At 41.3% G+C, this 27,679-nt stretch overlaps 1 protein-coding gene and 1 long non-coding RNA gene across 2 annotated transcripts in view; one reads left to right on the top strand and one right to left on the bottom strand.

Annotated features, from left to right (window-relative positions):
• The window catches only part of LOC148390973 (uncharacterized), a 35,723-nt gene extending 8,224 nt beyond the window's left edge, over positions 1–27,499 (top strand). Inside the window, exons 2-3 of the long non-coding RNA XR_015861249.1 lie at positions 13,561–13,666; positions 24,269–27,499. This is a non-coding gene — a long non-coding RNA (uncharacterized LOC148390973). The remainder of the gene's footprint in view (positions 1–13,560; positions 13,667–24,268) is intronic.
• Positions 413–12,563, bottom strand: nckap1l (NCK associated protein 1 like). The gene is made up of 31 exons (XM_088390353.1): positions 12,383–12,563; positions 11,447–11,557; positions 11,271–11,363; positions 10,818–10,874; positions 10,605–10,747; positions 10,446–10,536; positions 10,230–10,367; positions 9,454–9,502; positions 9,204–9,360; positions 8,857–8,913; positions 8,688–8,784; positions 8,412–8,521; positions 8,196–8,328; positions 8,042–8,123; positions 7,553–7,611; positions 7,276–7,421; positions 7,071–7,203; positions 6,884–7,003; positions 6,676–6,815; positions 6,439–6,570; positions 5,567–5,785; positions 5,334–5,464; positions 4,647–4,744; positions 4,097–4,190; positions 3,807–3,889; positions 3,647–3,727; positions 2,855–2,948; positions 2,666–2,782; positions 1,596–1,705; positions 1,032–1,112; positions 413–730 (listed from the first exon to the last, which is right to left on the bottom strand). The coding sequence occupies exons 1-31, from the start codon at positions 12,470–12,472 to the stop codon at positions 614–616; spliced, it is 3,363 nt and encodes a 1,120-aa protein (XP_088246479.1). The 5' UTR covers positions 12,473–12,563; the 3' UTR covers positions 413–613.
• Positions 27,500–27,679: the final 180 nt, after the last annotated feature.

The raw sequence follows: 27,679 nt of genomic DNA, 5'->3' as shown, positions 1-27,679 counted from the left end.
GTCAAGTTTCGTCATTGCCCTCATTTTTTTATTTCTCAAGCAAATAGTGCTATTTTGGGCACCTCATGGGAGCGCTTGTGTGTCAAGGATGCGCCTATCTGCATTCATTGCACAGATCCACTGCGTAATTGTTTCCCCTCGTGTAAAATATGGCCCCCGTGGAGGATGAAGTCATAAGATCAGTGCACAATCTGGTAGATTTATTAAAAATCGCATACAATTGGATTTATTTTTACGTTTTATAAAATATTACAAACGTAAATAGTACTATTTACTGTTGACAGTTTCTGTAATGATCCTCAAGTCATTTTAGCGTGTTGAATTTGGGTAGATGAAGTAGGCGGTAGGACGGCTGGAAACAGATGAGGAACACATGTTGACTCGCAGCCCAAGAAAAGAAAAACAAACTAAATATAATTAAGATCTTTATTCATGGAAAGTTTGAAAGAATAATACACACGGGCATCAACGACTTTCCATTCTGAAAAGTGCAGCTCCACCGGAGGATTTAGTAAGGACATTTTGCAAAAAGGTGAACATCATCATAAATCTTTTAAGCTCATTTGATTTTTTTTTTTTTTTGTAATTTGTTACAGTGAATGTCGGTATGTTTTCACCCAAGGGTGATGATGATGGGCTTGTACACTTCTCTGTAGGCATTCCGGAGCAGAACATACGGGAAGCAGCGCTCCATCATGTCTTGGCTCAAGAACGCAGATTCCTCCACAATCTAAATAATACAGGAGATGCATCAAAAGTTTTAGGACATCAACTAGGATTAGCCAAATTCCCAACATGCTGGATTGCTCGATTCAGTCCTTTTTTTTTAATATATATATATATATATATATATGTATATATGTGATTGAAATAGCAAAAATCGTGGACGTACTTAGAATTATATGGTACCGACAGTCTGAACATTTTCGCACTCTATCTTAATTAAATTAAAGAAAAAAACTACCTAATCAGTAACGACATGTAATTTAAAACATTAATTGTTGGATTAGAGTTATGGATTGTGAGTTTACCATGTGCAGCAGAAGGTAGATGGACTCTCTGTTTTTGCTCTCCACATTTTGTCCCATCTGAAGCAGGGCAGAGGACGCTAGCTGTATGTGGACAGGAAAGAAATGTAAACAGTCAAGCACTAAAAGTTGTTCATTTACCTATTGGTTGCAAATGAGCAGCCGCTAAATGGCTGATATTTTCTCTCTTGTCCAAGTAAGATAGCATTTTACAGTGAATCAACGCACAAGCTCAGTTGATTTTTGAATAATCAATCAGCTGCAAAATGGCGGCATGTTAGTTTTCTTATCTGTTCTGACCCAATCATCTTAAAACAGATGAAATATTTGTGGCCTTGTCAAAGCAAGATTACTCCAGATTTTGATTCTCATTTGATTTTGATTGATCAGCCACAAAATGGCTGAGATTTTTGTTGATAGCCTCCACCTCACCCATCATCATTATACCGGTTGCAATTTTTGCAATTTCACAGATTTTCCATCTGGATAACTTGTGATTGGTTCCAAAAGCAACTTTGATTTTATATGGAAATAAAAAGACATGGAAAGGTTTTTAGGAGCACTGACCAGGAGAAACTCTTTGAGATGCTGCTCTATGTTCTTGTTCTGCACCGTCAACATGGCGGCCGCCACGTGGTTGATGGCCTGCGCCAAACAGTGGATGTTGTTGTTGTGCCCTGTTGGAAACAAGAATGCAATAAATAACACAACACAAAAGGGAGCATGTGACTGCAAAGTGCATGACGTACAGTTAGCGGAACTCAAAAGAGGATGTTTTGCAGCCTGCCAATTAGCATTAGTCTGTAAACCATCACTTAAGTTTAAGAGGAAGCATGCCGGCACATTTCCTGCCTGCACGATGCTTTTGGATCTCACCAATGGAAAGTGGAGGCAAAGTAAATAATGCGGCAAACTTTGCTAGCACCATAAACAAGGGTTCTGCGGCAGATCGTTTGGGGTCACAACACACCAGCATCAGTGACTGTATTGATGCACGTCAGTAAACACAAAAGTCTGGACGCAAAACATGTGTTGCTCGTTAGGTGCAGACATACTTGAGAATGGAAAGTATGACACGCATGCTGTTCTCAGGGTGAGGTGCCTTGTTTACACTCATACTCCAGGACACAATATTTGGTACACCCAAGGCAGTGAGCCAGTGGAGGAAGTATCAAAATTGCATTAAGAAAAGCGAACTAAGACATTTTGAAAGAAAAAATGAATTCATATTAAGGTGGAGGTTAATATTTTACAACAAAAATTCAGTGCAGCCCCACTACTCTAAACACGGTATTCTGATTAATATTGCATTTGTGGAATATGAATTAAGTAGAGGAATTCACAAAAAATTTTTATCCATCACAGGGGGCGGCCATTTTGTTACTTCCATTTGACTGAAAATGACGTCACAGTTGCGATGAGCACGGCTCACCTCTTTTCTGGATTGCATATTATTGAAATGAAACGTAGCTTTTTATGATGAATGAATCAGCCATTGCGCTTTTGATTCCTGGCTGAGCTGTGATCCTGCAGGTGAACCTACTGAATGTTCCTGATGGTTAATGAATGTCGAGTTGAGGGTTGTGCATACACTTGATCTTGTCAGAGTGTTGCCATTGAATATAACAAATGTGCACCTCCATGATCTTGGCTGTAGCAAGAGTTGGGGTCCAGGGCCAAGCTTGGCAGGGACACTGCAATGAAGACCAGCAGCAAGCACGACAGCTTGTACTCCTCTTCGATGGACATGTTATCTGTATTTTTTAAAAAAGATTCATGAGTGAAAACAAATTTGTGGCATCATTACTACTACTTTTTATGATCACCTGTCTGCATGCTTCTGATAGCTGACACGAGCACTGGGTCAACATCGCAGCTCATTCCTGCAGCGGAGGCCAATTCGAACACGCTAAGTGTCACCTGGAAATACATTAATAGTGATTGATATGGGTGCCTCGAGTAAATGGTCTTTCATTTGTATTTTCATGAATATGATGTCATACTACGAGTAAACTACAAAAATTGTAATTTTACGTGGTTAAAGTGAGAGGTTTATTTTAAGTATAGTTGATATTTTTGGAGGGAGGGGAGAAAAAAGTTGCATGCAATTTTTCACATTTTGTTCATCTTGTGATTGGAACCCCTCGAAGGGAGAGTACTCGATTTTTTTTTTTCATACTAATGCAAGCAAGTAGACACAAATGAGTTTGATGAAAGCGAACTTAAGGGTGAAGGTTGGTATTGCCCTACTTGCACTGACATATGGTGTTTCCACTGATGTGGGCTCTCTCACGGCTGGAGGAGGGTGGTGGAACGAGGAGGGGTGGGGGTTTTGCTGACGTCTTTGGGGTTATCCTGGTCTGAGCTGTGGCACGGCTGTCATGCCTCACTCAGGGGCCAGACGTAAGCAAAAGGGGGGCCGTGGGCATTGGCGTGTCATGTTCACATAAGAGCTCCCCGCTGGGAGATAAAGAATTTAATTTGGCCGGTAAAGGCGGGCACACATTTGTTGTTCCTCTTCCATAATGTCCACACTGTTGAGTCATTTGAACAAACACACCGAAAAAAGAAAATCGTCGTAGGCTCTCATGTAAAGACACAGCGATAAGTGTTGATACCTTGATGTCCGTTTCAGGAGAAACGCAGTCCTTCAAGCATTCGATGGGCCCCATCAAGAAAGGGCAATGCTTCTGCATCACCTGTGATGAAGTGAAAGTAGAAAAAAGTAAAATTAACCAAATAATATGAAATCCTTTTCAACATCTTGTAAGGCGTCACCTCTTTGAGACAGTCCTGCACCATGGCTTTGAAGGACAGGATCATTCCGATGATGGTCATCCTCTTCAGCAGGTTTTCACCACCTGGTGGGATTTCAACACACATTGGCAAACATCCTTGCGTCTTGTAATGGGAATGTACCATGTGAACCAATAATAACTTCTTGGTGAAGTAGCACGTGACTCGTTCCCCAAGGTTCCTCCCAAGCTCATTTCCAAGTTAAAAGTTGTGTTTATGAGCCAGTGTCACGGCAAGGTGTCCCAATACTTTTGCTCCACCAAATTGCTCACCTGTCAGCCTCCTCTTGAGATTGGCCATCTCCTCCGCCTTATCAGAATTGTTCCTCATCTGCACCAGAACGTCCATGTTCTCCACCACCAGTTTCTAATTATCGTAGTCACAGGGATTGTCATATTATACAAATAGCTGTTATAGCTATTCAAATTTTGATGATTATTATGATAGACAAACTGATGCAAATTATTTGCACCACTGTGGTTGTTGTATAACTACTTTGCACTGCTGACGGAGCTCGGGGGGGCTGAAGGGGCCACTATTCCCCTCACCCTGAAATGTACTTGGACTCCCAAGGTAACAAGCCAGGTTCTTTTGAGTATTTTCCAATATTTCAGGGAATTTTATTCTCTATATTTAAAAAAAAAAAAAAATGCTACCAGAAAAGATCTCATTTGTCAAAATTCGGTAAATTTAATATTTGTTTTCACACTGGGTGAATAAATATGCCGTTTTTGGTGTCTCTTAAAAAGTGACGATTTTGGAGGTATGAGGACGGTGTTGGTGTTTCCAGTGTTATGAATTACTGCAATTCCATTTTGGTACCTTGAGCTCGCTGACTTGTGAGGTGACGTGCCACATGAGGTTGTCGCTCAGGAACTTGAGGCCGTATGTTCCCAGTAGCTCGGCCAGCGCTCGCAGCTCTGTTCACAACATCATCCTGATATCACATTCACATCACGACTCACCAATGACCCAAAAATGACTTTTGTGTGTGTGTTTAACATTGGAGGAGGTGGTTCATGTGCCAATGACTCACTCGATGTAGGTACTGTAAGCACTTAAATATACACATCGTGAGGAGGAGTGTGTTCTATGTGTGTGCGTGTGTGCGCATTTGTGCGAGTGTGGCGGCCTGGATGATTTCTGCAAAAATGGAGTGGGAGAGCATATAACCATCATGGAGTTAGTAGGTGGTTACTTAGTCGGTGAACAGTTCTTAATCTTTAAAATCTAAATCTTTAATCTTTCATGATTCCCCTCACCATTGTCTCTATTACATAATTATGTGGGTGTTAAAAGTTTCTGATAAATAAGTTTAAATGAGATTATAGTGTATGGAAGGCTATTTAAGATTTAAATTATAATACACACTTTTTTAGAGTATGTTTGTATTTTGAATGTGTTAATTAGGATATGTAGTATAAATTATCTGTGTGCATTTTATTTATTTCTTATTTCATTGTGCTATTCGTCATACATGATGATAGATTTGCACATTGCAAGGCTAACCTGATATGTCCGTGAACTCCTCTGCTCGGAAGGCGGGATCGTTGTCAGTTATTTGATTGACAAAGCATTGCCTGGTCGGACAGTGTACAATCAGTGAGTTGCTGGCCAGGCGTAGCAGACTTTCCAGGTACCTGCAACATGAAGAACCATCTGGGAGAATGACTTCCATTTTATAAAGTCTTGAGAAAAAAAGTTTGAAGAGGGTGTGCTTGATTGGTCACGTTTGGATGTACCAGTTGGTGTAGAGGTTGGTGAGCGTGGGCTTCCCTCGGGAGTCGAGAGGCTGCGTCTGCTGCAGCAGGACGTTCTTCAGCAGCCGCGCCATGTCCATGTTGATGTAATTGGGGAGGGTCTGGAGGCTGCTGGCGTACGCCGTCACTCCCGCCAGGAGCTCCGTGGGTCGGGCGATCTTCTGGGTGCTCTGGTTGTAATTGGCCATTTGTACAATGATCCTGGAAAATACATTCAATGCATGTCACTGACTTCTCGTTGAGGTCACTTATTTGACCTAAGAAATGAATTATTAAAAAAAAAGGTTAATTTTCTTTCTAGATTTTTTTTTAGATTTTTGTTTGCTTTTTTTAAGCAAATCAATTATTTGGATTTTATTCAGATAAAAATCAGATTTTTTTTCCCCCTGGTAAAATTTATCAACAACTAATTCCTCAACATATTTTCACTTTTTTCTTGCTAGATTTTGCTTCCATCTTTATTCTCATAGTACACTTACTTTTTTCTCTTGACTCTCTTATGACTTTCTCTTCTTGCCCGGCCTAGATTGTTTTGTTTTTTGTTTTTTTTACAGTGAGAGTTGTGTTACTCGAGGATGCTAATTTTAGGGTGACGGGGGAGATAATCATCAGCTCAAAGGAGGGAGATTAAGCAGAGAGCGCGTGCACATGAAAAACCTCATGTTGCCCGGGTGCCAGGCCCTAATCTAAATAACATTCAGCACTGAAATGACGCAGAGCAAAGCAGTGACTTGACTGATTCCCTGCAAGTGGTTGCAGAGAGATACTTAAACAGGACATATAAAATCTCATTCAAATTCACTAAGGGGCACTTAAGGCAAACTTTCAGTGCCCCCCTTTCCCAGTTGTCCTACTCTGAGAAGCGTGCCTCCAGATGTGAAGAGAGGAACTCAGTGGGAACAACGACGTGCTCGTGCACCATCATGTTGCTGCACAGGCTGTAGGTGGAGCAAATCTCGCTTAGCATCAAATGCATTTTGTCCATGCTAGGGGAGACGAAAAGAGAGGATGCAAGTGTTTAGGGACAATGTGGTAGAACAACTTTGGGAAGAAAATGTCATAAAATGGAGCTGGTCAAGAAAAGATCTGACTTGGTTGTTATGGTGCGGTCCTTTCTTAGGCTTTCATCTCCTGGTTTTTCTTTCTGGACTTCTCTTTTCTTGGGCGTGGCTTTCTTTTGCTGCCTGTGGCGAGCTGCACTGATGGCTTCACAACTGTGTTTGGGTTGCAACTGGAGGGTGTGGGGTTCATATTTATTATTTGTATTAAGTAAAGCAGCAATGTGTGCTGGACTTTGACCTTTTCATTGAGGTTGTACTGCTCGGCACATATCTCCAGTATGGTATTGCTGGTCTGCTTGGCGACCTGCTCCAAGAAGGTCACACACAAGCGGATACTCCTTTTCTCTATCGCCTCCTCCTGGGCAAACAAAAAAAACAGCATAGTTGCATATATATATATATATATAAAATTAATTAACACTGACCTCTTCAGGGCACAGAGGATGACCAGCCCAGTGGAAATTGGAGCAGACATTTGGGAAGGCCATGAGGTATCGCTTCATCGTCATCTCTTCGCTGCTCTGGCAAAACATCTTCTCAAACAGTCGCGGGTAGAAACTATTCAAAAAAGCAATGCTCAACGTCAGCGTAGAAAAACAAACAAGTGATTAAAAAAAGACAAGCGCTGACCAGAGAATTGAGACGTCCGACGTTTCCTGCAGGAGTTCTTCTGTTGCGTCCACCATTTTGGTGTGGAACTGGATCATGTTCATCACCTTGGCCAAGTCTGGGTAGTCCTTGATCAGCAGAGGGGCCTTGTTCACGCTGGTGTAGGCCTACCACCCAAGACATTGAATATTTTAATTCCAAGATGATAAGTAAATATTCTCAGTCATTTCGTAAGCCAGTCAATAAAATATGTTCCCTACAGCACGTTTCCTTAGGGAAACATTATATGTGTACATACCTGCAATCTCAGCCAGTCCAATCTGACAGCCCTGAAATCAAACTCCTCTTTATTCTCCACTGCAAACACACAAATGAAAAGCGTCAAAGGGAAGTGCAGCCTTCCAGCCTCTGCCAAACGCAACGGCAAGAGGAATTACATTAAGCTATTCAGCACAGTGTTTCAGTGTTATCATCTTCAAGGCACATATTTCCAATTGAAAAAAAAACTAAAAACAAAGATGTCATGAAAAGTAGCGATGGTTAGATAATGATGTTAGCTCCATTCACTCACAAATGCTCCAATTATTAATAATAATAATAATAATTAATAATATTGCCAATATTTCTATTGCGTACTCCTTGTCATGTCAATCATTGGTGTTTGAACGGCGATATGGCGCCCCCTTGTGTTTGTTTCTTCAAATCCTATTAGTCTGCTGTTGTTTTGCCTAGAATTTAAAACACCATCAAAAATTGTCATTTGATCTAAAACATTGGCTGTTATTACCTTGTTTCACTGAGAGTGCAGAAAGAGTTGAAACAAAAGAACTCAACAGAACCGATTCCTCTTCTGGACACACGTGCATGTTCTGTGGAGGACACGGACGGACGTTAGAGACGGTTGCAGCCCAAGCACTGAGGAGACTTGCATGTTTGTTTACTTGTATTGTGTCAGTGAGAACCAAGGCGTCAAACTGAGCCAGGTACTGGATGTGGTAACGCTGCACAACATAGTGGTACTTTCTTATAAGGCCTTTCAGTTTCTCCATGTGGAAGAGCAACTCTGCCATCTGACTTGAAAGACATAGCATGGCTTTTCATTTGAAACATATCTACAACTCAAATCCTCTTGAAATGATTTGGGAGCAGCTACCTACTTGTCAATATAGTCCTCGGGTGTTTTTATTTTGGGCATGTTCTCAGAGTGTCGCACGAGCCATTGGACCTCATCACGGGAGAAGGACAGGGCCATGAAGACAAACAGAGCCTTCGGGGGGACAAAATATTAGGATATCTTGTTGGATTTTGAAATCTCCATCTGATTGAAATTCCTTGAAAAATCTAACTTTTAACTTTATTCAGACACTGTTATATTCTGATATATTTTGGAATGATTGCTCCAAAAACTGAGCTTTTATTCAGTTGTGTCTTACCTTTGGTCCCAGCAGTCCTGGTTCATCCTCCAAAACTGTTATCAACTCCTTCAAGGCTCCTCGGAGAAAGTGTCTTCTCTCACGATGCAGAGCCCCACTGTCAGTAACACTTTTAAGGTCACCATCCATTTTTTTCCCCATGACTGACCCAAAACATCAAGCGTTCTACCTGTTGGCTAAGGCGTGATCACGGCACTCCTTGATGTCTGCAACACGCTTGCCGTATCTGATCAAGATGACAATCATATGATAGAGCCCTGCAGGATTCACTATACAGTAGTCCTTATTTCAAATTATCTTTTCCAATAGAAATGAATACAAATTACATTAATCCGTTCCAACTTCCTAATAAAACAACATATGTAACGTTTTAATAAGAATACAAGCGCTCTCTTGCGCCTTCACATTTGAGGACTATATCCACTGAAGCAGTAGAGTACAGATTAATTCATTTTATCCGCAGCGAGTATAGAAGAAGAAGGTTGTTATATATGCGCCCAAGGGGAGCTTCCATACCCTTTGATGCTGTCAAAGAGGTCCTCGGAGACTTTATGTATGTTGAGCAGCTCATCTCTGGTGATGGTGACGTACAGGCCGCTCCGCAGAGCCATTTTCCACAGCTCCTGGGAGGACTGGTTACTGTTCAGGCTGCTGTGGCACAACAGGAAGCCAACTAGGTGACAAAAAGTGGCGTGTTAAATCAATATCACTGTCTTTTTTTATGTACCAAGAAAATGACGTTAATTTGAGTGGGATGAGCACTTACTGATGATCCAACGCTCCATTACTTCCAAAGACAGATATTCACATGCCATCTGTAAGAGGGAGAGGGGCATCAGGCTTAATAAATTCCAACAATGACATATTTCGACAGGCTTCTGTGCAATGTAGCGTGCATACAAAGGCAGGTTATCCAGCCAACTTGCTATTCAATTCACGCTGGGGTAGTTAGACCCCAAAAGTGACTTTTCACACATTCTCTTCGACAGATATTGTGTTTTGTTGTGGTATTTTTTTCCTAAGGATAAAGAGCTGCCCGGAGCTCCATGCAGACAAATAGTTATTATGTGAGAGAGCAGCAAAAACATCACCTAAATACGACAGTAGCAGAAAAACAAGATTTAATGATGTGTAAAGGACGAGACTTGCCCATAGCCATAGATGGAAGCCAAGTGGACAATTCAAGCCTGATTGACAGTAGAGAGAAATGCATGTGTAAGGCGTATAACTGAGAAAACTGTTTCTACTCACTTAAGGTTACTGTGAATTTTTCATTTTTTGAAAAACAAAAAAGGATATCAGCAGCCCTCCCCTAAGCAAATGTTTTTTTCTATGCTAATTATTTGTATGCACCTTCCTTCCTTCCTTCCTTCCTTCCTTCCTTCCTTCCTTCCTTCCTTCCTTCCTTCCTTCCTTCCTTCCTTCCTTCCTTCCTTCCTTCCTTCCTTCCTTCCTTCCTTCCTTCCTTCCTTCCTTCCTTCCTTCCTTCCTTCCTTCCTTCCTTCCTTCCTTCCTTCCTTCGATTCTCGGTGACAGACTTACAGTGTCACAGCAGGCCGGGTCCAACATGGTGGCCGGAGCATTGAGCAGGCTGAGCAGCTGGGCGCTCCGCCACTTTTCCACTGGTAGGTTCCTCCGCGGGTAGATCAGCCTCAGAGACAGCAGAGCAGTCGTCACAGACTAGAGACACAGATGAGACAAATGACCAACTTCTAAAAAAAAATATAAAATTATACAATCAAAAATAAGGACTGAAACCTTAGTATGAGGGCCAAACTCTTCAGTGAGCTTCTTCCAGGGATGCTCGTACTCCACAAACATTTGGCTGAGCCGCGGGTATGAGGGGTCACTGTGGGATGCAATGAGACATGTGAGAAGAAGCCATTTTAGATTGAAGAGAAAGTCAGATTGTCTCACCTACTTCCTTTGCTCATCTCATGAGCACAGTTGAACATACCCACAAAAGCCTTCTTCTCGTCGATGCGTGCAAGTGTGATGATAACCGAAGTGTACGTGATGATCAGATCCAGGTAGCTCTTGGTGAAATCAAAATTTATGGCCTGGAAATTTCAACCAATCTGTCAGTGTTCTTCCTCGATCGACTCAGTTGTGGCCAATAATTGTACTCACAATGTCGAAGAAGCACTGGCTGGCATCGATGGTGTTCAGTAACTCGTAGACGTGGTCCTGATTCAGACAAATATTAGGGAAGAATTTGATTAAAACCAACACGGAGGCCTCTAGTTACCAACAAAGCAATAACACACGCATCAGTTGCCACCGACTTCCTACGCACAACGTCTTAGCCACGCAGATGATTGCATGAATCCATCACTAGGATCGAGTTATCATCAGAAATGCCTCGACCTCCATCATGCAAATTGTTGCAAAGTACACCTGAGTAAATCCCAAGCAAATTTGGAAATTAACTTTTTTCTGTCACACTAAACCACTCTATATGCAAATTATTCTCCTGTAAAGATTATATGGGAGGAAACTGAGAGATGGCAATAAAAACATATTGGCGTAAGGCATTTTAAATAAATCTTATTGGTTTAAATTGGAGAATTTATTTGCAATTACCCTGAACTCTATGACATCCAGAAAAGAGTCGTAGTAACTCGATGTGGCTTCCATCACTTCAGACTTTTGTCGCTGGATGCTGGTCAGACTTTGCTATGAAGAGAAAATGATATTTGCTTATGCGCATCATAATGTAGTAGTCTCACAATTAGAAAAGACAACTGTGGACTACTCACAACGGTTCCCCGAAAGTCAATGTTAGGGAATTTCTTGGAGATATATTTGATAGCCGGCTCCATGGTCTTGTTTGTAAGGATGGATGGCCGCAGCTTGACATCTGCACAGATCTGCACCACAGATGAAAAAAAAAATAAAAAATAATAAAAAAAAATATTATATATAATATTAAAGACATAAAAATAATTATATATATATATATATATATAAAACAACGTTTTAATGATGTTTAATTAATCCCAGTAATGTTTGTTAACCACCACTAGGTGACAACATTGCCCCACAAAACAACTTCCTGTTCCTTCGCATGTCTTCAAGCTTCCCTAAAAAGGGTAATAGGAGGGTTCAAATGTAAGAGTGGAAGCTGAATATGATGAATATGAATAATTTCCTCAAAACACATATCAAATTTGCATGAATAGTCAATGTCATTACTGGGCAGTGGTTAGAACTTCTGGCCCACTGTTCTATCTGACCTCGACCCCAGCTCGCCTGTCAATAGTTGCTTGCATATTTGTACTCCGCAATTAACTGGCAACCAGTCCAGGGCGCATCTCTCAACTCAGACTAAAATGGGCAAAATGGATGGATCTCATTTCTGCAATATTTTGACAGTTTTAGACAAACTGAACCTGGTGATAAGACTGACAGCTCAGACCACTTCCTGGTTGCACTTCCTCTTTGGTTGTGAGCAGTGGGAAAGACAGGAAGTACGCTCAAGACAAGAAGCATCACAAAATGGTTTATTGTATGTTTAGGTAGAAATTCAACACATTTTAAATTTGACTTGATTCTGCATGTGCAAATGTAAATTTATATTGTGCCTTTTTAGATGACATCATACATTGATTATTTAATGTGCATCACTGTATAGATTGTGAATGTTCCTTACTATTTCTTGTCTTTGGTTTCGAGTCTTTTAGTTGTGTGCTCACCTTCTTGATGTAGTTCATGCGTATCAGCACCCCGTTCCCCCTCTCATTCAGGATGGTGAGCTTTTCTGCTAGTTTCTGATGGTTCTCCATAATCCTCCCCAGCTTCACCGTTAACTCCGCTCGAGCCTTTGCCTCCGGTACGCAGGCCCTCGGAAACAAGCGAGCGCACCCGAGGCGTCAGGGTCACATGGGTCTTGCGGTTGTGGGTGGGGTTTGGACTTGTTGACGTGAGATTGTTGCAATCATCCATGTGATGAAAGTATAAGTCCACAGATATGAGTAGAAATATTACATGTTTTTTTTCTGATGGCATAATACAATGATAAAACCGAGTAAAATAGAAAAATTAGTTGACAAAAAAACCTCAAAAATTCTTACTATTATTATTGTTATTGTTATCAATAATAATAATAGTATTCATAGTAATATTAAAAATAAATTTTCTTCAGAAAAATCAACAAATCCATCAAAATAAAGCATTTAAAAAAAGAATTCTACCACAAGGTGGGGTAACATACCAAACTTAAGAGGACTCAAGAAACTGCAAGAGGAACAGTTAAAGTCTTAAGAGATTGACACAAATGATTTTTTTTTTTTTTTTGATAAACCAGTCTTATAGTATTGCCTCACCATCGAGTAAGTTGTCTCACTAAATAGGGTAAGATGTCACACTGGATTTTGCAACAAATAAAATGACTTATCTTTATGACCTCATAATTGTGCATGGTCGTGTGGCGTTAATTCCTCGTTAGGCTATTTACATTTAAAAAAAAAACCAACAACATCTGTTAAGATGTTAGAAATAGTGTCAGAGCTTCATCAAATCCTTGGTGGTTTGTTGCACTTCCTACTGGAAGAAATGCAACTCTGTCAGGTGCAAATTTCCTCTAAGAATGGGGGACGCCATATGGTTTAGTCCTGGTCAACATCTATTTTTACCACATTGGGTTAATTACTGTGTCTTCAGTCTCTTGTCACATAAACAAGAAAAAGTACAAAGCTAACTTGACATCCGAGTGTCACTTTCCACTTTTCCCGCCAGGACCTCTGTGAGCTTTATAACAGATTGAGAGAAATGCAAATGATGAGAATGGAAAATAGCTCACAGGGATTCGTTGTCTTCATGAGAGTTAACCGCAAAAAACTAATAATATTGTTGATTATTTCCCTTTTGGCAGGAACTCAGAAATGTTGAGAAGACATGGAATGAGGTGGAATGAGCACGAGCAGGGAAAAGAGTGCCCGGTAAGAAGCTCCTCAGCTGACCCCATTGTTGTGGAGACGGTGAGAAAAAGTCTTAATCACCTACCACAAATTGGAATAAATAGATGGATAAATAGATCAAAACGTCAACATTGAAAGAGTTGGGCTTAGATTTTGGGGAAGCGGGAGTGATATTATCATTTATTATTTTAAAAGACATGGACAGGAAATTTGATAACTACATTCTTAAAAATAATTCCACAGTCAATTTGACTGAGTTTTAATTTGTGATATTTTACTCCGCATTTTCTTGGCAACATAAACCATATAAACTCCTTAGCATCAACATTGACATAAAGATAAACAAATATGTATCTGTCCACATGAACATAACTAGATAAAAAGGCCTGATTTATAAAATGTGACAATTCATTGCATTTTGAGAAAAGCAAAAATTCAATGGCAGTGCTGCAGTAAGAGGAGGAGGCAGCGGCCTAATGCTAATGACAGAGGAAGCATTTGGCAAATGCTTCCAGACTCGGCTGCCGTCCACATGTCTGAAGCGTGACGGCAAAGCACATGAGCAGGTCCAATAAATGCAATATAAGCTGACTGGAGACCCGCAAAGACATTTCAGACTTATCAGCATATCCGTTTTAGACATTGGGCAATACATTTTATGTAAATTACATACTACATTCTACAAAATGGATTACCTAATTAGCTGAAAATGACAGTCATAAAAGGTTATATGTAATCTGTCTGAGTTGTTCACCCAATTAGCGTACGTGTATGACAATGCTAGTTGGCTAGCCGCTACTAGCTTAACTGCTATCTTATAATTAAAGGGATACTTTACTGATTTTGCCATTTTTAGCAGTAGAAGATTATTTTGTCTATAATGAATTTGATAATTGTTTTTCCATGTACAATAAATACCTTTAAAAACACTTTTATGGACATCACCTGCTCAGGTGTCAGGTAAAAAAAAAAAACAATCATAGTTCATGTGACGCAAGCTTAGCTATGATTGGTTATATTAGAAAATGTATGAAAATTAGGCCCAAGGGCAAAGACAACCTACACTGCTAGCCCATGTAATTACGAAATTAAACGGTTAAATAAAAGCACGACTTGAAAGAGATTCTTCCACGGCAAGTGGGAACACGTTCGACATAAAAAACGAGACGACGGAGAGGAAAATTCACAAACGAGTGCAATGAAGAAGACGAGTTACACGTCAGTTGACAGGTCGCGACAGCACTTACATTAAATCTCAACACCTATGCTGCTTCGTGGAATTCATTTTATGTTAGGAAACTTGCAAGATGAGATATTTACAAGACAGAAGCTAATCTTTTCACAAGACTCTCCATTACTGACAAGTACATGAATAATTGCCTAAGTCTCAGGTTCTGCATGTTGTATTTGTAACGATAAGTATTTTAAGTATTCAGTCCTTTATCTAGATTACTTTCACTGTTTTTCACAGTTTTTCTGCAGACTACAGCAGTATTCAAAATGGCTTTGTGATGTGTGTTTACAGTCATTAACAAAATTTCACAATAGTACTTCTAATAATTTAATGATGTTAATCCAGAGAGTTTCAAACCATTTGTATTTGCAATTTTAAAATCACAACATATCGGCATTGCAGCTAGTTCTTCAAGCCACATACAATAATTGACATAACCAGATTGAATCCTGAAATTTAAATGCACTGTAGTCGGTCAACATTAACCTACACTAATGGAAAAGTAATATCGCAATTACAGTAAATATTTGTCAAAATCACTTTGCCATAAGTATCAAACAATGAAATGGAAAAAAAACCTGTATAAATATTGGTAACTCATCGTGCTGCATGATGACGCATACTTTCGCCATTGTGCCAACTGCAGTTCCATTGGCAGCCTATCCCATGTCCGGACCGTCGTAAACTGATAGCCGCCTATTCACTTTTTTTTTTTTTGTGGCCAGTACATCATTTGTAAGCACACATTGGTCCCTGTGTCAATACAGTGAAATTCACAGCCTTGTAAATCCCATTACCTGGCATGGCTTCACACGGCAGACAGAGCTCCAGAGGTGAACCTGGAGGTCAGGAGGAGGGGGGCGGGGCGGGAATGGGGAGCCACAGTGGGGCCTTTTTGAGGGATTCAGTCAGACAGTAATCCTCCGACCCGGCGGCAACTTCAGCCTTGCCAACTGTGTGTTACAAACTTTGTCTAGGGGGAAACGTGACCTGTAAAGTCTGGTCAATGGAGGAAGTTCAGGCGGCGAAATAACGGCGGGTGTCAAGTGAAGCTGATGGCTGGAACATATTGATGAAATAAGCTGTGAACTGCGCAGGTTTACTCAGTGGCTGCTTCCTCACAGATGGCCAAGCCATCAACCCACTCACTTGCAGATTTGTTTTTTTCCAAAATACAAAATACATTTCATGCATTTTTATTTTCACACTTTGAAACAGTTCCAAGGTAAAATAAAAAATAAAATAAATACACAAAGAGTATTGCCAACTTAGCAACTTTGTGGATATTTTTATCTTTTCCAACAAGTACTAGAAATACATTTCAAACCCAAACTACAAGTTTTCACCATCATTAAAGGCCGGATGATATTTTTTATTTTATTTTTTGCAATTGAAATAGTGTGCCAAGAGATCATTAGCTAATTTGATAACTGCTGATGCAGATCTGCTTACCTTTTGGTGTCTACATTTTAGTGTTTAATTTGACAAGTCCAGCAATGGATGTTGGCCTTGGCTGAGAAAATCATTATTGCGCAACTCTTCCAAGTCTCTTTTGCTGCTGAGGGCCGTTTCACTCAATCAGCTGACATCCGGCGAGGGAATCGAGGCGGGAGGAGCTCAGGATTGGAGGAATGTCACGATGTTGAGGAGGGTGGGAAAAGGAGGGGAAACTAGGTGAGGAGGGAGCAGTCAATGCGAGGAGGTGAGGGGAGTGGGAAAGACATTCTTTCACCGACGTGAGGTTTCCGTCCTGGCGAAACGCTTTGAGAACGTGGAATGTCGCAAATGACTGACACAACATTGCCTACAATGCAATGTCGATATTTATGTTCGCTTTTGACTCGTATTTTACAACGCCTGGCATGTGCCCCCGCCCATTTCATTCCCTCCCAAAAAATTGAGTGTTCTTCCGCCTGCCAAGCGCATCTCGTCACGAGAGGAGAATTACGGAATGCCAGTGAGAACGAACTCTCCAGCTGCTGCAGTGAGACTTCCTGCAGATTTAACGTACGCTAGCTGACAGATGAAGGGAAAAGATGGCACTTTGATTGTTTCTTCACATCCTTTACCGTCTAGCATTTTAATAATTTGTTCAATTTGATTGTCTGTGTTTAGCTTTGACTGTATTCATACGTTATAATTTCCTAAGGCTCCCTGCCTCTAGGTGGCACACTTTTCCTGAAATCCGCCACAGCTGAGGCTAGCCGGGTCCTGACCCAAAGTCAGCTGTCTATGAGGCTATTGTATCACCGAGGTAAAGATAGCATCACCTCAGCAGCCGACAAAGTGCCCAGTGTTCATGTCCAACCGAACCGGAAAAGGAGCTGCCCCCCCTCGACTCTCGTCATACCCCATTCAACCTCTTCCGCCCCTCACGTGCAATTTCGAGCCTAATCACACTAAACCGCTCACATCCACATGCTTTTAGAGTTGGCTTCGTTGTATTAAGCAAGCATTGTGCTTCTGTGGCAATACGGTTACAGTTGACATACCAGTGAATGAGCCCAAGGTAAAAAAAAAAAAAAGTGTGGATTTGACTCATCGCACAAGTCGAGCGATTGATGAGGCGGCTGAGGGAGGAAGGTGATTACAGACAAGATCATTTTGTCTGTCAAACTGACAGATGTACTCGACAGCCTTCAGCGGCTTAGTGAATGGAGCACGAGATAGTTATCTATATCATTCAAGTCTGTTCACTATAAAGTACTTCAAAATGACGGGAAAGTCAATTTCCTATAAATCTCGATTGGAATCTGAAATAAGATTTATTTTAAAATTCAGTACCCTCTGTTCATGTCAAAGCACTTGATTTGGGTCTCACAAAAACCACACACACACAATCTAGCAAAATTTTGTAAAACACAAAAGATTTTGTGGAGTTTCTTTGGAAATGGGAAAAGAAGAAATGGCGAGACCGATAAAAGGAGCATAAGCAGACAATGTCCGATCTCAAGACCGATTTTCAAGGATCTTTCTTGGTCTCATCAGAATCAAAGTCATTTTTACTTGTCTCGATCTTCGAGACTTTGGAGTTTTTTTGATAAAGACCGATCAAGATGTTACACTTAATACTGTGGTCGGCAACTATACCAGGACACACGACTTTCTCTTTTCAGGTCATTTGATTTCCATATCCAAATCACAACTTATCAGTGAAAATATCAACACTCAAGGCTTTCAAGTTCCTCCAGCGCTGTCGGTAGCGCCCCAGGATCGACAGACAAGAATATCCTCCCTTCACAGAACAGGATGTCCTGTCTATGACAAGTGCCCTCAAACGACTCAGACCCTCAAACAAAATAAAGTCTTTCCAAAACGCAGTGTGAGGCAATCAAAAGCTCAGTCACTGGCCACCCAAAATAGTTTACCCATTCTAATCCCCGCGACATCCTGATATCATCTGAGAAGCAGAGTTGAGTCCAAACTAAACACATTTTCCCTAAACATCGAAAGATGAGGCGAGATAGTGCTTTGATGAAAAGCATGCAGATACTAAACAAAATCCAATCAGCCTGCTTATCAGCCCGATTCTTGCACGTCTCGATTGTTCTTTATTATGATGTGTCACGTACAGTGTCTAAAGCATAGGTGTGAAACCCAAGGCCTGGGGCCACATATGGCCCGCCAGATCATTTCACGTGGCCCCCGAAGACAAATTGTGCATCAACTTTGTGTCAATACTAAAATTACAAATTATCTTTACTTTTAAAGAAATACAGATATTGCTAGACATTTTTGTTACAACAGTTTTACTCTCCTATTTATTGATCAGTTTGCCCGCCCGCGACAAAAACAAGTTTGTCACCAGTTTGATCCAGAGCTGGTCCCCTTGGCCTCCAAGGCCACATGAACCCTCCCACCTATAGAGGAACCTTCTCTGCAGTCCCAAGTGCAGATGTTTGGGTTTCTTTCAGGTCCACGCAGATCTAAATGTGGCTCACAGCAAGCAGATCCTAAAGCTCCCCCTGTGTGTTGTCTTTGCACATTTGCCCCTCACTCTGTTTTAACGCTGGGGGAGAAACGTTTTCCATGACCGGGGAAGGAATATGAATGGTAGCTTTGTTGGTTGGTCTCCATGTTAGTTTTTGCCTGGACTTCAAGTACTGGACCACTGACCACAGTATACTCCGAAAACCATCTATACCAGCCTTCTTGCTCTCTTACTACAAACAATGTTCTTTTTTTCTTCTTTGAAGATTGGTACTTTATTTTATGTATTGTCGTCACAGGAAGTAAGTAGCGGGATCTTTGATCCGACTGAGATCATCTGAGAACACAAATAGGACCCAGGGGCTGAACAAAGGTTGCTCAGTCCTTCAAGCCTGACCATGCTTATTTAGTGAGAAGGAAAGCATCTGTTTTTTCATCTGCCACATACCAACTTCAGCACATTCTTTACTCACACACAGACTGATTTTATTTGACTGATGCCGAAATTCAACACAACTCCTTTAAAAATGCAAAGTTGCTCAAATGATTGAATGGTAGCAACAAAAATTAAACAACCACATCACCTAAGTAGCCGAGGAACATCAATGGTCAGAAGGGTCACTGGGACCCATCCCTGTTTGTGGGAAGGCCGCAGTATCCAAGGATATTTCTTGGACAGGCACGACCGATTTTATGAGAGGTTACAAGGAGACAAACAGAGTCCAGGGTCAGTTTGTTTGGGATTCTTGAGAGGCGATAGCGATTCACAAAGCCCTTCTAATAGGATCCAGCTGACCGCTAATATAGCTACAGCCAAGCTGGGGCTATTTGCTTTTGTTGTGGACCTTCAGAGGGGGGCTTCTGTTTATTGTGCTTGATTCTCGCAAGCCCCTCAAAAGGAGGCAAGAGAAATGTATACTGTGTTGAGTTTTCTCAAGAGGGAGATATTTGCTGATAGTCCATAAAGGGAAATCCTCTCGATCGGTCGGATGTTGCCCAAATATTTCTCTACTACTGTTGACTGATGGAAACAAATATGACAAGATTTTGTAGACTGACTGGTATTGTAATAAAGGTTCCGAAAGATGCAATTATGGTGAAATTATCACAGATTTTGAGTCCCGCCCCCATCTGTCTGAGTTGTAGGTCATGTATAGTGTCCAACTCTTCTATTGCGTGTCCAAAGTCAACGCTGAGATCAAGATGGACTTAGTTATGATGGAGAAGCAGCCATTCCATGAGAATTTGTTTCCTCTCTAAAGACTGAAGGTTTTTATCTTGCCTCAAATAGAAACAACGGTGTTTTGCTTTGTCTGAGCTTCTGATGCCTTGGTCGAGAATGCCAGCGTTCACTGCCAAAGCAGCAACGCGAGAGCTTTGAGGCATTCCCTATCCCGTATCTTCACATACCTTACTGAAGCACCTGGTTTCACTATTTGAGAAAAAGTAGGCATTTCATACAGTCTAGGGAAGTGCTAATACCGTACCGCTAATTCTAGCAGATAGCACAGTTGGATAAATCGAGACCTTGTCCTTGACCAGGTCAGCAGTATTGACACAGGCCTGTTCTCTGCTGCTTAAAAAGCTCTCCCTGTTTGTAGTCACAGTCAACACCTTGAACTACTTGGGCACAGCATCCATTCCTACGCCACGATCAAAAGATTTCATAAGCGGCTTGTATAGAAGGCTCTCTGTGGAAAAAAATGTGCACAAGGTTGAATGTAGGTTTCGTAGCCAAGGATGTACATGACATGCTGTATGTGGAAGTAAACCTTGGACATTCCATTAGCGACTACGATTGATTGTAAGATGGGGAAAAAATCCTTTCTGGTGTTGCAGAGATAATCGTACTTGACTGAAATATTATGGTTTGTTGAGAATAGATTCACGCTGTCTGTTTCATAAATCATCTTATTATTTCATCTGTTTTTTAATTGTCATTGAAGACCAAGCTTTGATACCTAATGAGACACAATTAGCTTTATATAGACACAATTAGCTTAGCGAATGTATTTTTGTCAAGTTAAATTTCTGCACTGAACTTGGATGTATGAAGTTGTTGGAAGTGGGAGGTATTTTCATTATCGATCATCTGCATCCCTCACTCTGATCTGAAGCAAAACGCCAACTCAAACAACACCATGTGACCATGTGAAAACAAACAGTTACTTTGACGTGACTCTTTCAAAATGCTTGGAAATGAATAAATGAAAAACAATACGAAAAATAAACTGGGTGGCATTTGACGTCACAGTCAGGCGCGAAACAACATCTCATATTTAAGGTTGCCGAACAAACTTGAAAATACTTTCCGAATGAAAAGGCAGCTGTGTTGGCTGAAAATAAATGACATTTCCTGTGGTGCTCAAATTAGTCCCCACTAATCACCGACTGCTTTATGCCTTTTAGGACACTTGGAAAAGCGTTTTGTTTGTAGTCCATTATTCCACAATAAGCCCATTATAAAAAGATGATAACGCCAGCCTCTACACCCGCCGATTTACTTGGCAAGATTGTTTCATTCCTGATTCATTTTGTTTAATGGTGCACCCTAATCAGCTTAGAGGATTGCTGCTCTTTTGCTGACAAAGCCGATGTGCATTTCTACCACAAGGGGGCTTCTTCTCAATTCTTTGACTGTACGAGTGAATAGGGGCTCTGTTTACAAATGCCCAAGCATCATCCACCACCCTGCACATACAGTCTCTTTAGGTGTCCATGAATTGAGCTCTCTCATTTGTACACACACAGGAGAAATTATTCACCAAAATATCATTTTCGCTATTTCCAGTCTTCACAGTCAAAGCTTCATATTCACAAACACATACGAACTACTCCAACCACAAGATAAATATAAATATACAACGTGCCAGGAGGTTTGGTTTTCTTTTCAACTATTTTAGCGCAATCTTCGCCGAACTGTTTGTGCAGCATATTAATGCGACTTGAACACTGCCCTTTTTGTCCCGACATGCAGGTAGTGTTCTAAATTGGCCCATTGACCTGTTTTCTGCTGTTCAAAATCCTTCTCGAGTGTTAGGGCCGGATTACTAATCTGACGTCCTCTTAAATCAACTGGGATGTAGATGGAAAAAAAAATCCATTGATTTACAAGGAAATATATAATTCATGCTTACTAGAGTCACCTACAGTGTAATTTCATTGTACAACAACCATGGGAAACCACTTTGCTATCACTTTTGTGTTGAGTAATGTCCTATAAGAACTAGAAAGTATTAAAAAACTAATTTCCTATAGAAGTCACAAAGTATAAATCTCAAAGTGAGTTTGCAGGTCAGTCCCAGTCTCCTTTAAGACCTCAGGAGCCTGCTCGGTATAGTCAGTAAACAAATCTGCCATCACCTCTTACTCCTCCCCACTTTTACAATCACTGTTTTTAAGGTTCTTTTTCTGCCTTTTGTGCCCCTTTCTTGCCTCTTAGCTTCTTTTGATACCCACACCGTTAATGTTGGCTGTGGTTGCCACAGAAAAAGAATGTAAACAAATATTTGATGGCCAGTCTAAAGCAGGTGGTGTCAAGCTCAAGGCCCGGGGGCCAGGTACGGCCCGCCACATCATTTTATGTGGCCCGCAAAGACCAAAATATACTACACTACTCATATACTTTACTCATACACAATAATTAGTGTGTTGATCGTTCCATGAGGCAGCAGACACATCACTAAACAAATATACCCACTACAATTAAATATATGCCATTTGTCAAAAGCTTACGCTGTTAGTTAACATTTATCTGTGGATCCAACAAAACTCAACGCAGCTCTCCTTACCTTTTGCTAAGTCATCTTTGTCATTTCTTCATTGCACTCCCCACCCCACCCTTCTCCATCACTCGTGTGAACCCCCTCTTCCCTTCTTCTTGCCGGCCTGCCATCTCTCAGCATTCCGAAGGTTCACCACACAGAGGTTCATTGTGTCGCTGGGTTGGGGAGGGAGTACCACCTTAGAATACCATGCACTAACACACACATTTACACACTAGATCAACTTACACCCATTTCCTATGGATACAACTCTGAGCAAAACGTACTATGAGCCACTAATGTGATTTTGTACCCGAAAACTAAAGCCCACTTGACCACAATTTTTGTACCTACATATCACTCCATCCATGCCCACCTTCATTCCCTTTTTCTTCCGCTTTTACTTCCTCAACTTTTGGACGTAAGCCACCATCAACAATCTCCACCCACTTTAATGCTGCAGTATATTTATAACCAAACATCTCGACTCAAAAAGGCCATTGAGAGTTTTCAGAAACGAGGAGGAGGAGGATGATGGAAGCAAGGGCAGACGGAGGATAATTTGAGGGGGCCACCTTCTGATCTATAAAATACCTGAGATGCCAGAGTGAGAGTCTCCACCCTGGTGCAGCCACACATTATGAGAGCTCCACTTCATGGCATCCGTTGTCTGTTCCAGTACTTTTGAAGGAGAGTTTATAAAACGTGTGAATGGCATATTTTTAAATTTCCATTGTAAAATATAGCAATTTACGAATCACATTTACTGTTTTTACAAAGTGTTACCTAGATGGATCTGTGCGAGCGCTGACCCATTTTGATCAACTTCCGGGCTAATGAGTTCAATTGGAACCATTTGTAAGATTACTAAACGCATTTGACACACACACCTGCGAGCTGAACCTCAACGCCCGACTGCGCACACAATGCTCGCTTCGCACAGTCAGGGCTGCTGCTCGGGCATTCCTAAGAGGCTTAGGTTGTGGCTGAAAAGAATGAGCAAGCGCACTGAGGGGATCTCCTCATCAGATAAAGCAAGCACCATGTGGATGGCTTCGAGTCCCATTAGGCCATTGAACTTAAGCACAGAAAGTTCTTGTCTAGTTCCCATTTGATTAAATGTGCCACTTCTGAACGAAGCAGAAGAACTCAAAAGTCAGTCAAGCTGGTCGCTTTCTAGGACTTGAACATCCATCAGCAGCCGCAGACATGGTGATGTCATCGCTCCAGTGTAGAAACACAAAATTTGCGTCTCGTCCAAAAGGGCACGGAGCCGAGGAAGAGCTAGGAATCTCGTTTGGGTGTGAGGAATGCTCTATTTGGGGAAGTCTGCTAGCTTGTATGTGTGAGTGTGTCCGCTTGTATGACTAAGCATATGTTGCCTGTTTGTGCGTGTGTAATGGAGTGAGTGACTGAGAGTAGTGTACAACAACAGTGACAGTTCAGGATTGTATTGATTCGGCTGGGAAAGGCAGGCCGAAAGATTTAGGGGAACAAATGTCCAATTTAGCCAGCATCATCTTTGACAATAAACTTTGCAAACCATGTTTACTGAACTTCAGTAAAAGTTCTTCAACAAACTCATCCCTGTGGATGGATGGACGGACATCATTCCAGGACACGCTTTTTCTCTCAAATAAATTAAAAAGTTTGTTTTTTCATATCATGTCCTCTTAAAATCTAAACACAAATTCTCTCTCTCCCCCTCCCTTTTTTCCTTTGTTTTGTTTGAAGAGAGCGATTCCAGATGGTTCAGTTAAGAGGTGCTGGAGGTGAGGAAATCCTTCAAGGCGGATGACCGTGACAACTCACATTGACAGAGCTATGATGCCTTTCTGGTGCAGAACTGAGGTGACCAAAGACAGTAAATTATGTCTGGTTTTCATCAGCATTGAAGATATCCTCATTTGTTTCACTGGCTCTTTGTTCTTCATATTTTCCCATTTGCCCCACAACGAAGCAATTTCAACAGAGTCCTAACAATAACTGCACAAAACTGACATTTGAAACTTAAAAAGTGGACAGAATTTGACTCCCTCTTGCTCTGAATCCATCTGCTTTGTCTATTAGCATGTCCATCGGCCGTCCCACCTCTGTAACAGGTTTTTGGATGCGCAAAGGTATTTGCCTGACTTCCTGCTTTCAATAGCAATACATCACCCCTGAACATTGCCTACTTTCAAAACACCGTGATCATGGACCATGTCAAATTATTTCATTAGTTGTGACTTGAATATATGGTCATGTTTGATAATAATAATAAGAATAAACCAGTGTATCTGCTATTGCAAGTTCAGCATAACGGCTTGACCTCATCAAAACCTTCCCCAAAAAAATACTGAGCCCGTTTCCTACCACATTCCAGCAAGTTGTTTTTTGGACAACCCTACAAAAATTCTCATCAAGGTACACTCTGAAAGATGATCTCAGTCCAAGCCGGGCTCACACTTTGGCGTCAGGTGCTGCTCCCCAGAATAGTGCCCACTTTGTTTGGCTACCTTGTTGACTCGGCCTGCTGCGAGCCAGACAGAGGCGTATGTCTGCAGCAGGTACACAAAGATGGCCTCTCTGACACATCTCCGCATACACGCGTGTCTGCACTGTTTTAGGAGCTTGCGTAGGAAGCCTTTCCATCTGTGACGCATCAGCCACACTATTGGTACAGAAGCTGGATCTTCACATCCTGTGCAAAAATGGGAATAACGCAAGCAGCAGCCTCAGCGTGAATGCTGCTCACAAGTACAATTAATCTATGATTAGTTGGAAAGTCTCACTCTCATGGCGGTCCTCCACATTAATTAAGTCTCATTTGTTTTGGGGCGAGTTTCTGGTTTATTTAGCCAGTCTGGAGACACATTAGCGTGCCGGTTCCCAGCCTCTCTTTTTGTACGCTCCGTCAATAAACATTGCAGTTCATAAGACAAGGGCTGTGTCATTTGCGGCCGGATGTGACTTTAGGGTCATCGGAGGTATAAAAATGTCTGAGATTCACAATCATAATTATTCTTAGTTGTGTTCTACTGACAAATTGGTGAGTTTCATGAATGGTGGCCTGTTGTGATGGTTTGAAAAAAATAAATAATAATAAGCCACCAAATTTTGTTTGTTTGCTGATTGGCTAAAACATGAATCACAGGGTTCTACTTCCTTAGTGAGGCTTTCACTTAAGTTACTAAATATTGATTCTCAGAAAATAACAAAATTACAGTAAAAGTCCAATTGATTGTCTTTCGAGGGTAATCGTGAGCCCCATTGGGTCCCACAAAAAAAAAAGCACTGGAAATAAGTAACGTTATTGCTAGCATCGGCAGCCTGGCAGGGATCAGCCAGTGATGTCACAGCTTTTTGTTATCCCGGCCACAACGTCACATGGCCTCTGTTGGAGCGCTAACCCTGCTGTGTACGCCGTCGGCATCCCACCCACCCCCTCCCGCCTGCATTCCATCCTTCCCACCCACCTTACCTCTACCTCTACTTTTTTTTTTTTTTAATTCCTGCAACTGCACCAATTCCTTTGCTCTTCCTTTCTCCCATCATTTCCCTCCTGATGGTTTTTCCAGAGCTCATTCCCAAGCAGCCTCAGACAGAAACGCTTCTCATCGTTTTTTGTATTCAGTTCTATTCACACTCACTTGACCCTATGAAGTTTATGTAATTACTGTGCTAAACAAACTGACTGATGCTTGGTCAGTACCATGAATGTGAATTCAAGCTGTGTGCATCACAAAATTACACAGATTTAAGGAGAAAATAGAAGTTAAAAAAAATAGTAAAAGAACATCTTCCACATGTTGTTATGTGGTTGATGCCCCGTCTGGTTTCATTCCTTGAAACACATCAAGGAACCTAAACATGTGAACTCCACACCAAAAGGCCCCGAAGCTTCAACCAGATTGTAGAGTCGACCGCCTCCAAAGCTGATATTAGCTTTTCAGTCTATAGATACGTAATTGCTCGTCTTGTGACTTTGATCGCAAAGCTGCCGGATTTATGGAAGCGCCACAGTTAAAAAAAAAAGTTTCAGTTACATATGGATGGATATCAGATTTGAATCTAGGCTCAGACCTTCCTGTGTTGAGTTTGCATCTAAAAAGCAAGCATGTCAGTTTAATTGAAGACTTTTTATTTTGGCTTACCATCCAAATGAGGACAAGCACTATTAAAAACAGATGACTAAATATGCAAAGAATGTCCATCTCAGTGTTAAAATTAACAAAATGTCAGCTTGTAATATAGGACAAACTCAGTTGTTTCTCAAGCAAGGGCGTAATTGAATGAAATTGTTTTTGGCATTCGTCGTCTCTTCCCATCCAAGCGTGGCAAGTGTTTACGACCGGATATCCCCATAATCATGCAAGAACTTAATTATTGACGCTTACAAACAAATGTGCACTTTCTCTTTTCCCACCTCACACCAGCTGCTGCCCTGGCTAAGAAAGCCACCGAGGTGTGCAAAGGTCAAGGCTCAAAGGTCACAACCTGCTTTGGGGTGAGGACCTTACAAATGATTCAGCTAAAAATGTCTCCCCTGTGATTTATATTTAGAAACTACTTGAACTAGCTCTGTGTGGAGTCCAACAATTAGTTTCATGGAGGACATTAATTTAATGTGAATGTGTTTTGTAATGACAAGAGCTTTTTTGGCACTACTTGGCCCAAGCCAGACTTTTGTGAATTATTGTGGTCCAGCCCAAACCGCCTAAAGATATGTGCGCTTTTGAACAAACCTGTTGAGGCAAACGCGTCGTCGGTATTTTCAGGTCAGCCTTGGGGTGTGATCAGATTGCTTTTTACGTCATATTCCACTAGGAGGCACATGACGTTTTGATATAAGTGTGAAGCGACATTCCGAGAGCAAATTATTATGTACTTTGATGATTATTTGGAGATTTGTGTGTTTTTTCTCATATGACACCTGTTGGGGGTGCATTGGGGTCACAACAAAGCAGGAAGAAAATCATGAAAAGCTTTCTCTGAATCCTACAGGAAGGAAAGGGGGAGGGCAGCAAAGTTGGGAAGAAAGTTCTTTTTTGGAAAGGGGGCTTCAGTAGCAGCACGTGGGGAAGGGAGTGGTCTAGGATTGATGGAGGGAGGTGTATGGGGGACCTGCTAGACAGAATGGGAGGGAAAGTGGGCTCACGTTTC

The sequence above is a fragment of the Syngnathus floridae genome, chromosome 11, assembly GCF_059516105.1.
Source record: "Syngnathus floridae isolate MCC-2025c chromosome 11, RoL_Sflo_1.0, whole genome shotgun sequence".
In the NCBI taxonomy this organism is placed as follows: domain Eukaryota; kingdom Metazoa; phylum Chordata; class Actinopteri; order Syngnathiformes; family Syngnathidae; genus Syngnathus; species Syngnathus floridae.
Note: the sequence above shows the minus strand (reverse complement) of the source record. Positions and strands in the feature narration are given on the sequence as shown.